Below are 12,608 nucleotides of genomic sequence, written 5' to 3' on the forward strand. Positions count from 1 at the left end.
ATATTCCCCCTTCTGTGTTTGTGATTTATTTGAATGGTTAACACTGAGTAATGATATGCAAAGTCGTATAGTTTAAGAATATCTGACAAAATGTGGAAAATATGAACTTCAATTTGGCTTAAAACTTTTGCACTCTGGTTAGAAGTTCTGATTTGTTTTTTCTAAGAAATATCACCCAGCCTTGAATATACCAGCCAGAAAATCTCACTTTCTTTTATTGGCTGCCCTGTTGACAAACCATCATGACAGTAAACCTTTGAAGGTTGAAAAATGGCGTGCGTCTGAACCTGCCAAGCAATTTTGGGTACTTCAAACTACGTACTATAATTGACCTAATCATTTATAAAGAGCTTGGTTTACTTAAAGTTGTGTACACATGTTTCATTATGTCCTTGGAAATACAAAACCACAACAAGATTAGCATCAATACTGTCTTGACAGGTTGACAAACGGGAAGAAAACAAGCAAGAAAGATATAAAGGGGGAAGAAAAGGCAGTGTTGGATCAAGCAGGTGCTGGCAGGCACTTGGTTGTTTTTCAGATGGCCAAATTCACACAGATCAAGAGAGCTGAGAGAGGGTTTGGACAACCCAATTCATTGCGCACTCCTGTTCCTATTCTAAATTATCCACCATCGGCATGTTTACTTGCTTTCTTGTATTGCTTACAGACCTTCTCCAATGTAGTGGTGTGACTTTCACAAAGAATACATTCTGTGGGAACTACCTCCTTGCAGGAAGTCTATACTGACCTATAAAATCCTTCTGCACCAAGGGCGCTTCCACAGTTTTTGAAATGGGAAGTCCCCCTGCCTCTCTTTTTAAGCTTTCTACTTTCTACTCTGTGGAGTAGAAACTATAATGCCTTGATCGATGATCAATATTCCAGGTGAGGGAATACCAGAAAGTTGATTCTGTAGTCTGGATCCAAGTGATTTCTTCAGTCTTGACTCACTGCAAGTTTCCCCAACCTTACTTGTGCTTCGTTTAGGTACTTGAGTGAATGCACTCAAGGTGCCAACCAATGCAGCAATCCTCTAGAGGTTCTGCTGTTAATATCCATGTTCTCAGTCTTCTGCTTTTTGTGTAAGACATATGCCTTGAAAGGTGCTTTATTCATCAACTATAGAGGTTCACACACAGTGCTCAAGAGCTGTCTACCATATTGAACATGATAGAATCACCAGTCTGTCACCAGGAAAAATGCATATTCCCAGATGGATTATCGAGAGGTTTCTGGTGGTTGCTGGCTGTCATTGAGCGAAATCAGTCACAAAGAGGATGTGGTGCAAAAAAATCTCCTTTTGGTTATTTTGGTTGTTAACAGATTGCTTAGTTGCCAGTAGTTTGCATGTAAGATGATACGTTGTCTGCCAACACTCTAACTGTGCTAACTAACTGTACACTGAGAAAAAGTGAAACATGAAAAATTGCAACACAAACCCGAAGTAGTGAATGCTTGCCTGTAAAGTGAAAGTTGTGCGTCAGCACTGCAATTTGCATGATTCAAATGACGTGGTGTTTACTTTCAAGGCAAATGGTTTCCATTTCTTGCACAGTTTCACAAATGTTCAACTAGTGGTCAGCAAGTATTCGTAGAAAAGTCAGCATATTCAGTTTGAAATACCGGTGTCTGTAGCAACCTGCTAGTGACTATATCAAGGAGGTTTCATTGGGATATAAACGGGAAGTATTTTCTCTCAATACTAAAAATTCCTACGGGGGTCACTGACCAATCTATAGGCCTGTGTGACTGTTGCTTCTGGAATGAATATCAGAATGACTGCATCAACCTCCAGCAATCACCAACTGGTCAGAATACCCATTGACTTGACTGGTTGTTGCAATATGATATCTCTCATCCTGTCTGACTGAAGCCTTATTCACTTGATCCAATGTTGCAACATGTTCAAAATGGCAGACAAGTTGACATCACATAGTTAGCGGGTACGTGACTGCAAGACCTAAATAGTCTGTGTGAGCCAGAGCGGAGGGAGTGACACAGTTAATGACTCAGTTAGTGACTCGCTACACCAACGCAAGTACGAACCACACAAGCAACACGTAGAAACTTCCAGTTCTCTGCAAGCAAAAAACTTTGATTCAAAAAGTTAATAAGATTTACCATATACCCCAAGCATTTGTTCAGTAAACATGACAACTCATCTTATGCAATGGATGGGTTTGTGTGGTTGCAGCTAGGTGATATGTCTGTCAGGAAGTAGATGAGTGAGCACTCTGATCTGATGAAACTGTCTACTTTGACATGCCGGGCCTCTGTTTGTTTCTTATTTATTTTATGTCAGTCTTTCTCACATGACATCCTGTTAGAGGACAAAAAAATGTGGCAGCAATTGAGTAAATCTCTGGATGCTGGCCACTGGAGCAAAGGTCACAGAGATCTGCTACGAGTTCAGTCTGAGTTGTTACTCATCTAATCTTGACAGACTTTAAGACAGCGGTCCTAAAACCATTTAAAGGTGGCTTTGAAAACAAACAATCGAGTGACCCAGTTTTTAAGATACGGCAGAAGTTTCCCCTATTTTATACAGCTGCAGAAAGTGGCCTGCAGTAAGTCAGGGTAGCACCTTCTAAAGCCCTACTGGAGTGAATTATAGACCCGGATTTTAAAGAGTGGTGTCAAATTCACCTTCCGCTGTCAGTGAACGATAAGAGAGCATAAGTGGAGCCTATTTGCTGGCTTTGGGTCTAAGGCCTGTGATACATTGGGAGGGGGTGATGCAGGGGGTAGATCATGGTAAGTAATAACCCCTATCCTCTCTGTTAAAGTGGCCTGCAATGCATCCAGGCATGAGTGAAAGGGATGTATCCCAGAAGCCAGGCTGCCCCAGTAACACCATTACCATCACCTCCCTGCATGCGCAAAGAGCTGGAGATAAGCAGAGATGTGACAAAGTTCCACTGGAAAGTATTTGAAAAAGTCCAGGCCTGCAGTTTTCTTACTTTCACAGTGTCTCTTTGCACTGCTACTGCAATTGTTTAGAAGAAGATCAGAAGTTCTGTTAAGTAGTAATCGTAACAGAGAGTATCATTTAAAGGGATTATCCTGTGCCTGGCTCTCAAGCATTGGTATTTCAGTAGATCTGCCATAATTATTTGCAGGATCTATATGTTGGATGTCTGACATGATGCCATTCCAACCTTTTTGCGTGTTATGCTTGGTTTGAAAATGTGCTTGCTCAGCAACAGTTGCTTTTAAAGTTTCTATCCTGTCATTTACATTCTAAAGGGCTCAGAACAGCCTGTTTGGTGATTAACATCCAGTTGTGCCTCATAAACCGTTTACTCTGACCAGTTTGTGCACGCAAAGGGTACAGGGTGCACTTAAGGTACTGAAGGATGAATGTCATGGAGCGGAGCATAATTAGTAAAGTCACAGGCAGGCCACATGAAGTCAGCTTGTGCCAAACACACCACCATAAAACCTTAATACTTCTGTAAAGTAGCACTTAGGGAAACATAAACTTGTGTTTATGAGACTCTCACTTAGCAAACAATGATTATCTGAAAATAAATGATAGATTTAGCCATTTCTAGAAGAAATTAAGAAGGCTTTAATAGTATTAAACTATTAGAAATTAGAAGTTACTTAAGGTCATAGTCATGAAAGTGGACTAATTAGTTTTGGTGAGTGACAAATGAGATGACCTGTACATTAATGTGGCTAACAAGTTTGTCTATAGTCTGCCTATGTTACTGTTATAAGGGGTACATACCTTTAAGTGATATTTTTCACTTGAAAGTATATAAAACTTTAAAGGCCCCTGCTAATATAATCACTTTAATGTTAATATGGTTTCTTTAGATCACTCTGTATATCAGATCTTAGGCCCCACTCATAAAGGCACAGAGACCAGTTGATGACCATCTTGCAACCACTGGTTGTGAGGGTCAAATGAGTATCAGCTAAATGGTTGGTGAGTGGTTGGTGGCAGTTCCTTTGAAACCAGTTGCTAAGCCTCATTCACACAGGCTGACTGACCAATCAATGACCCTTCTGCCAATCACCAGCTACTAGGGAGAAGTGCAGGAAGATGCTGAGTGGTTGATGGAGGAAGTTGATAAAAAGGTATAGGATGCTGCACCAAAAACGTCCTTGCAATTGACTTGGTTGCTGGCTGGTTTCCGTGTTCGCCAGTAGTTTGCTTGGAAGACGCCAACTTGTCTGCAAACACTCACAAAGTACTCGTCAAGCAGTAGTGAGAGAAGTGCAAACAAACTGAAAAAAGTGACCGTTATCTTCAAAGTAAAAGTTGGACCTTTTGGAATGTGTTGGTTACAGTGGTGAGGCACAGCTTTGACTTTGAAGGCAAACGGTCACCAGTTTTACTTACACTTTTTCAAATTTCACTGTCGTTTGGAGAGTAAATGCTAAGCACCTTCTTCGTGATTGATTTCATCCAGTGAAGGCCAGCAACTTCGAGCAACTACTTACCAACTCATCAGGGAATACATATTTTTCCCTAGTAAACGGTAGTTGCATGGAATCACTTTCTAGGCCTTTGTTACTACTCATTACTACTGAATGAACATTTAAAACAGCAATAAGCACTGAGTGAAGGCTTAAACCAAATTATTTGTGCTGAATATTAATTTTATTTTTAATTCCCTGTTTTTTTTTCTATCTTAGCAGAATAAAACCTTTGCATTTTCGTTATACACCCATTTTTCACTATCCCAATCCTCCTCCAAATTTAGCTCTGGCAGTGGAAAAAACTATTTGCTTTTACTGCCGACAATAGTTTCTGCTGGTAGTCAGTAACAGAAAAACACTGCATTTAACTGGAGTCGAGGTTAGAAACCATCTAAATAACCCAACACCCACATAGACCTATTTTACAGCTTCCAAAGTGCTGATTTTACATGAATGGGCGTGTTTGTATAATCTCTTTTCTCCTTGGTACTTTCCACTGATGACCCTCGCAAGGTCCAGCCATGATTCAGCCACACTGAGACAAACCGTGAAGTGATAGCTGGGCTTAGGTTTCTGTCATTTGTCTCTTCAATACCCTTTTTTTTTTCGAGATGACTTAAGCTGTGCCAAACCTCTCACTGCCCTGAGACTCGGGGTCTATGATTGTATGAAATCATCACACGAACCATAGAGTTCCAGATTTACCGATCACCTTTTCTCAGTCGTAGTCTGTGGTTCATTATCAGCCAGAATAATCCATCATTATTAGACCTTTGCAAATTCCAGACTCCTTGTTTTCTTTCCATGTCTTGACGCCAGACCATTGGAGGTTATATGAAAAGTGACACTTATATCAGTCTTGTGTAGTTCACAGCTAGATGAAGCCATATTATGTCTGAAATCCAGCCTGCAAAAATGTTTAATTTTACTTCTATATTGTCGCCAACAGAGGATATTGCATTGTACGCTTAATTCAACTTGGCAGAGCCACACCAATGGCTGAGAACTGGCAATGTCTGCTGAAGAGCAACAGGGATCCGCCTCGGTTCTCTTTTATTATCCATCAGTCTTGGATTGATTAAAATATTGCAGTTCATTTATTTGCTATGAAAGCAAAAAAGTCTATTTTTTTTTTTATCTGCATACAAATCATTTACTGGAAATAGTTGCAGGATAAATGTTTTCTATTGAATTATACAAACAGATAACAAAGATATTTCTGTCACTTCTGAAAACGTTATGCCCACCAATATAAACTGTATGGGACGTATGTGCATTGTAGCATGTAGCATAATTTCTCCTTGTTTGTATCTGACAGATTTTTAGCCAAGTGCGTAGATTTTAGCCAGTTGTGCGTGGCCGCAGTTGGACACAAGTTTCTTGGTGGATTTCTGGCTACCTGCTATTATTCCCATACCCTGTATCCATACCTTTATAGTCTTCACTGTTTAAAAAACCAAAAGGAAAACATGAAATGTCCTGATTATAACAGAATTCAGAGTTTATATTTAATCCAGGTGATCTATGTGATTAATCTATAGGAGGACCTAAACCTTTACCGCCATATTGTCATTTGTTTGGCTATGGAGCACAGACTAGTTTGGAGATAAGGAGGAAAAACTTCTATCCAGACAAGCTCCGGCTAATATCTATTCATCTGTTCAGGCCCCAGCTAACCACCAGCATGTTTGTGCACCTGTATGAACTAAGGTCATTCTTCAATCGAGTTCCTTTCAAATAATGTGAAATAAAAAGTATGTGTGTATTTTTCTAGATAAACTTAAGAAACCTGGATGGTGAAGATGTTGGGATTATTATTTTTTTTCATTTATATATTAATGGGCCAATAGCTTCACATACACAGTGAATGGTATATTCTGGATGTCCGTCAGTAATCACCAGTGTCAGTATGCCACTGTCTTCTTTTTTGGGTGTAAATGTGTTGCTTCTTCCTCCTTGTTTTTTTTCCTGTAGATTGAGAACTACATCAAAGAGAGTATGAAAACAGAGATGGCTCAGCTGCAGCAGAGTGCTGTCCACAACCACACTGCAGCCATGTTGGAAATGGGAACCAACCTCCTCTCTCAGACTGCTGAACAAACACGCAAGCTCACTGATGTTGAGACTCAGGTAACACTTAAAAAATGCCTTCGAATGTTTTCAAATGCCTACATATTTGAGTGAATTGTTATAATAACACCGTGTAGGTATATCCTGTGCTTCACTAACTATTTTACACATTTTTTCTTAAAAAGAAAAAGCAAACTGGCCAAAGACAATAACAATGGTGTATGAATGCCTATCGATTACTTTCAGTACTTTGAGTACTGAAAGTTGAGTAAAGGGTGATGAAAAGTAAGTGCACGGGTCATTTTTAGCTCATTTATTCAAAGTACTGAATCACCTAATGGGTTTTCAGCCAAGCTGTGCTCATTTTTATTGTTTTATGGGCAATAATCTGCAAATTGCAATACATTGTGTACGTCATTGGTTACTAAAGCACTAAAACAATAACTGCTCACAATTTTTTTTAAGTATAAACATAGTAGAGATAAATATGTTCTACATATTCCCATGTTCTAGGTGTAGGCTTGACAAAATGAAAACAAAGCTGGGGATTTATGTGTGGCTTGAATGTACAGTGCTTTGTTTTTTTTCTCAAGTGCTCTTGGTTTATCTTACATTTTGTTACATTGTTGCTGATTTATGATTACTGGGACTAACAAAGTATAATATTGATTTTTTTGTATTCTGTATTTTTTTGCCGTGGCAGGTTCTGAATCAAACATCAAGGCTTGAGATCCAGCTGCTGGAAAATTCTCTTTCAACCAACAAGTTGGAGAAGCAATTGATGGTCCAGACCAATGAGATCAGCAAGCTGCATGACAAGAACAGGTAAACACGCAATACACAATACAGACTGGCAACCGAAGATAAACCGGAGGTAATAAAGATGATGTATCGATGGGCGAAAGGCCAGCAAATTTACTAAACATTGTTCACTCGCTGCTGCTGTTTGCTGCATGATTGCATAAACAAAATCAAAAGCTTACTACCAGCGCTCTCTGACATTGTTAGCAGATTTTCCAAAATAATATTTAGTTACGGAAACAGCAGCAATGATAAGAAGCTCATACTCTCTTCGTGCTCAGTAGATCCCACTAAACCCCACAAAGCCTCGCTTTCCGTTTTGGACCGCTTTGTATTTGTTGCGAAATCAAGCAATTAAAATATTGCTGTTGGATATGTTTTCATAACTCTAAACCATGTTCTTTACAGTGATTAGTCCTGCGGGATTGTGTTACATGATGTAGTTTTTCAGTCCATAGGTCTCACTGCGATATCTGCAGAGACTGAGACAATCACTTAAAAAAAAAAAAAAGATCGCCATTTGAAAGCATAGTTTCTGGTGAATCAGACTTCAGTTATGCTTGAAGCTTATGGACATAGATTTCCGAGAGCAATTTTCCTAAGCTTAAGCAATTATGACATTATTCAATCTCATATGTATTTCCTTTACCGATCTTATAACTGCGGGGAGGATATGATTATGAATTTGATGTCAGCTTCTATCAATCTTTGAGGTATTAGATTGTAAAGCTCAGATGCCGTAATAGCGTATTCACTTACCTCAGATGGGCCTGCAAAGTGAACAATGAAGCACATGTTTATACTGTGTGAGGAAAACATGGCAACTAACCCTACAGACATCATTGTTTGTATTTTAGTCAGGGAAAGTTCCTGAATTGGAGTTCTCTAATCACCTCATGGGAGATAGTGAGGGGAGTATTGCCACATGTTGATTATAATTACTTTGGGTGTCTGTCATAGGCGGCGCAGTGGGAACCAAAAGTCAAATATGAAGAAATTTAAATAAATATGTTTTAATCACCTGATCCCTGCTTATAATTGCAAATAAATGAAACTGATATGTATTGCATAACTAGTAAATCAGAGGCAGGATTAAAGCATAAACTGCCAAACAACTGTGGATCAGTTTAAATCCTGTGAAAACAAATGTAATTCCAGAGACGTTGGATGACCTGGAAGGAAATAATAATTAACAACTTCACCATGTTCCATAATAAACTCTTTCGTTTTGCTTTTCCCCTCAGCTTCCTAGAGGAGAAGATGTTAGAGATGGAGATGAGACACCGTGAGGAGTTAGAGACACTGAAGCAGGAAAAGGGAAGTCTCCAAAACCTTGTGGGAAGGCAGAGCGGAGTTATCAGAGAGCTGGAAGCCCAGCTGAGCCGGGCCACAGGAAACAGCACGGCACTGCAGAGACAGCAGCAGGAGATGATGGACACTGTCCACAACCTGCTCAACCTCTGCTCTAAAGATGGAGGTAAGCAAACTGGAGTCATGAATGTGTAAAAGTTTTGAATGTTTCAAAGCATAAATATTGTTTTACACAATAGCCATCTTGGAAAAGCATATCCTTTGATGTCTGGTGAAGTCAAGCGGGTTTATTGTCATTTCAAGCATGTGCAATGGTACCGTACACAATGAAGCGAGACAGCGTTCCTCCATAACCATGGTGCTACATATATAAGATACAACAGACAACACAGGAGAGGTCTGTGGTGCCAAAGAAGTAGATGAAGACAAGTCAAGAATTCTGAGAGCAAAAACCTTTGAGAAATACTTTTCATTCATCCCTAAGCAAATTATGTAGTTACAGTTGCTCCAACTTCTTAAACCTAATAGCAATAAAACAGAATTCAATTTAACAGGCACCAAATCAAAACTGACTAAAGTCCCAACCAGAAGTGTTTCATTATCCATTGATAATTCTGTTGTCACACCCTCCCCTCAGGTTAAGAGTCTTGGTGTCATCCTCGATAGCGCTCTTTCCTTCACAGCACATATAAATAATATCACTCGGTCTTCCTATTTTTATCTCCTTAATATTAACCACCTTCGACTTCACTCACTCCAAACAGTACTACCATACTTGTCAATGCTGTTGTTACATCTCGTTGGATTACTGTAATTTTCTTCTTTATGGTCTACCTCATAAATCTCTCCATAAATTGCAGTTAGTTCAAAATACAGCTGCTCAGATTGTATCCAGAATTAGATCCACTGAACATATAACATATAACATGTTCTTAAACAGCTCCATTGGCTTCCAGTTCACCTCCGTGTCAATTTCAAGATCCTGCTTCTTACTTTCAAAGCGCTTCATAACCTCGCTCCTCCATATTCATCTGATCTTCTCCATACATACTCACCCCCTCGTGCACTTCGCTCTTCTTCAGCTCTGACTACCATGAGACTCAGAGGCTTTAGTAGTCTCACCATTTTTAAATCATGTCTCAAAACCCATCTATTCAGAATTCCATACACCTGATCTGTCTTAGTCCATTTTTACCGTGCTCAGCTTATACTTGATTTTATATCTTCATGCTTGTTTTTTTTTTTTAATTTACCTTATGTTTAAATTTTATTTTGCTTTGTTTTATTATATTTTATTGTTGCTACTGTTCTGTGCTATTGTAAGGTGACCTTGAGGGTCTTAAAGGTGCCTATAAATAAAATGTATTACTATTATATTATTATTATTATTATTATTATAAGACAATAAGGACAGTAACAAACTGAATTAAATCAAATAATACAATATATTATAAAGTTACAAAATGTAAGAAATAGCTCTAGCATATATACAAACAGCTCAACTATAAATATACAGAATATTACAGAGATTAAATATATATGACTGACATTTTACCCTAAACTGTAAACTTTGTTATTTGTTTTCACAGTAGAGAATGTGCAAAAGGGTGTAAGTATTGCACTGTGTACTGTGAATGAGATGGAGGAGATCCTGTGACTGGCAACCCACTGCTGTGTGTAAATACAGCCTCAAATAGACACTTGCTTAACTTTAAATTCTTACTCTTGTTTCACCCTAAAGCAAAAATCAAGACCGTCCACAATTCACCGACTTGGACTATAATGGGGAAGAAAAGTTTATATATATGTTTCTTTAAGACTTGTCAATCATCTATTGGTCGGACGTGCACTGCTCTAAATGTTTTCTACCCCCATCACCGATGACCCTAACGCAAGAAGATGCTTATTGACCTTTGCCAAACCACAATGTGAAAAGCAAAGTTTGTGGATTGGCTATGTTAAGTTTGACCCGTGAGACAGCAAGCTGTTTTGGATTACTTAGTTCCTCTGGTCATATCTTTCTGTTACAATAGCTTTGATTTGACAATCCTTGCGATATTATGATGAAACCAGTTCTACAAACCTTACCCCATGCAGAGAGACACAGGGATGCACTAGCTATAATGCCGAGCACCATTGAAAGCAGCATGAAGAAAGAAACATGCTTCTTATTGTAACCTGATGTGCTCCCATTAAAGCAATTTAGTGGCTCTCGTAAACCAGCGTGGTGCACTTTTCACAACAATCGCTTTTCACGCTTTAATTTTATAAAGTTTGTGTACACGGCTTCAGCGAGATGTTAGACACGACTCTGTCCATGAAGTAATTGGCTTATTTCATTCCTCTGGGGTCCTCACTGTTAATACGAGACTAGGGATTTCCCTTTTGGCCTAATGTTTGACCCGACAGCAATGCAACCTTTCTTGTTCGGTCAAACGCAGTGAACTCATTTACCCCCTTCTCAGGCATTTAAACATTAAAACCTACTTGATCCTAACATTTGCCCAAAATCCCTTTGGTCACAGGAGATTTGACATGCAAGTCCGTGTCAGGGGGGATGGTTGCAACCTCATTTCCATTTGTGGATTTCCTGCAGAGACGCCTCGAGACCCCACAGTGCTTCTCGACGTTTCCCATCAGACAGGAAACAACAAGGGCTTGAAAGGATGAAGAAGTCATGAGCGGATAGCTGCTGCACATGATTAACACATGCTTTGTATTTATCATGCTGCTGACTTTTGCAATTTTAATGTTCCGTGCAGAAAAAGGTCACGGACTGCCTCTATGCTTAGTCTGGATTTGTATATATTACATTTAATTACTGGAGGTCTTTTGGGACCCGTTTGTCCTGCCTGGGCTATATGGATCATCTGCACATTCCTTATATTAAGATGTGTGTCTTGATGTGAGACTTGTAGATCTCTGTTTTGCTGTTGTTGCTGTAATTTAACAACATTGATTAAATTCTCTGGTAATCATTATTTTATAGCGTATAACTCAGTACCATGTGTGGCATTTTTAGGGTTGGTTAGGTGAGCAGGGTATCCCAGCCCATCCCCCAGCCCATGATTGGTGGCTACCCTAATAAGAGGGGATAGAAATGGAACGTGGCCACTGCTGCTCTGTGGTTGGTCCTTTCCTCCTCCAAGGGGGTGTTGAAGGTTGGGGCGGGCATGCAGGTCAGAGGTCTGCCCTTTCCTCACCCCAGCCCAGATAAGTCAAACTGTAATAGCTCCTGGGGGAAGCCCTGTCTGAAGAAGGTGAAGGAGTTGGTAGAGCTCACTGGTCATCTGATGCACCGCGCCTGTTTTTCAGCAGCATTTAAAGCACAGAAGAAGCAGAGCTTTGTTTTTCTATGTTCAGGGGGGGCTTTAGTTTGTTTGAGAAACAAATGAGTGTTTTCATTCGAGTGAAGATTTAGCATTCTATGCCATCGGGGGGCATCTGCTTGCGTTAATAACTTCTTGTTTGGAAATGGAGCCTGAGCACTTCCTTTAAAACATGGCCTCAAATCATCTTTGAGTGCGGGGAAACTGACAGATGCTTACAAAAAACCCTAAATTTAAAAAAAAAAAAGACGCTTTCCCACCAGCTGTCCATCGATTGCTTTTCCTAAAATTGAAGTTTCCAGTGTGTGTTTCAGCTGTTGCCATGCAAAGTGAGGCCGGGGAGATATTTTCAGAATGACCAGATGCTGCAGTGGAGTTCTTATATACGTTGCAATCATTACTCGAACCTCATTAGAGAGAAGTGAGCCACACATTGTTATGAACAATACCTGACCTCAGCTTTGGAACACTGTGCTAAAAAAAAGAAATCTGGCTGCTAAATGTGATTTTGTTTTACAGTGTTCTATTATCCAACTAAATGAATGACATTCATCATTTTTACAGCTGCTTAGTCAGAATATAATTATTTTAAGGTTCCATGAAATGCCTAAAAAACATGGCCTTTTCTCTGTGTAATGCCCTAAAAAAAAGAGCATGGTAAAC

The 12,608-nt window shown here is 39.5% G+C and overlaps 1 protein-coding gene across 1 annotated transcript in view; it reads left to right on the forward strand.

Annotated features, from left to right (window-relative positions):
- The window catches only part of angpt1 (angiopoietin 1), a 57,181-nt gene that overhangs the window by 16,294 nt on the left and 28,279 nt on the right, over nucleotides 1-12,608 (forward strand). The window contains exons 2-4 of the mRNA XM_006794333.2: nucleotides 6,409-6,564; nucleotides 7,208-7,329; nucleotides 8,550-8,782. Coding sequence (XP_006794396.2) covers nucleotides 6,409-6,564; nucleotides 7,208-7,329; nucleotides 8,550-8,782 — 511 coding nt within the window. The remainder of the gene's footprint in view (nucleotides 1-6,408; nucleotides 6,565-7,207; nucleotides 7,330-8,549; nucleotides 8,783-12,608) is intronic.

This window comes from Neolamprologus brichardi, chromosome 22, assembly GCF_056152115.1.
Source record: "Neolamprologus brichardi isolate AB-2024 chromosome 22, ASM5615211v1, whole genome shotgun sequence".
Taxonomy (NCBI): domain Eukaryota; kingdom Metazoa; phylum Chordata; class Actinopteri; order Cichliformes; family Cichlidae; genus Neolamprologus; species Neolamprologus brichardi.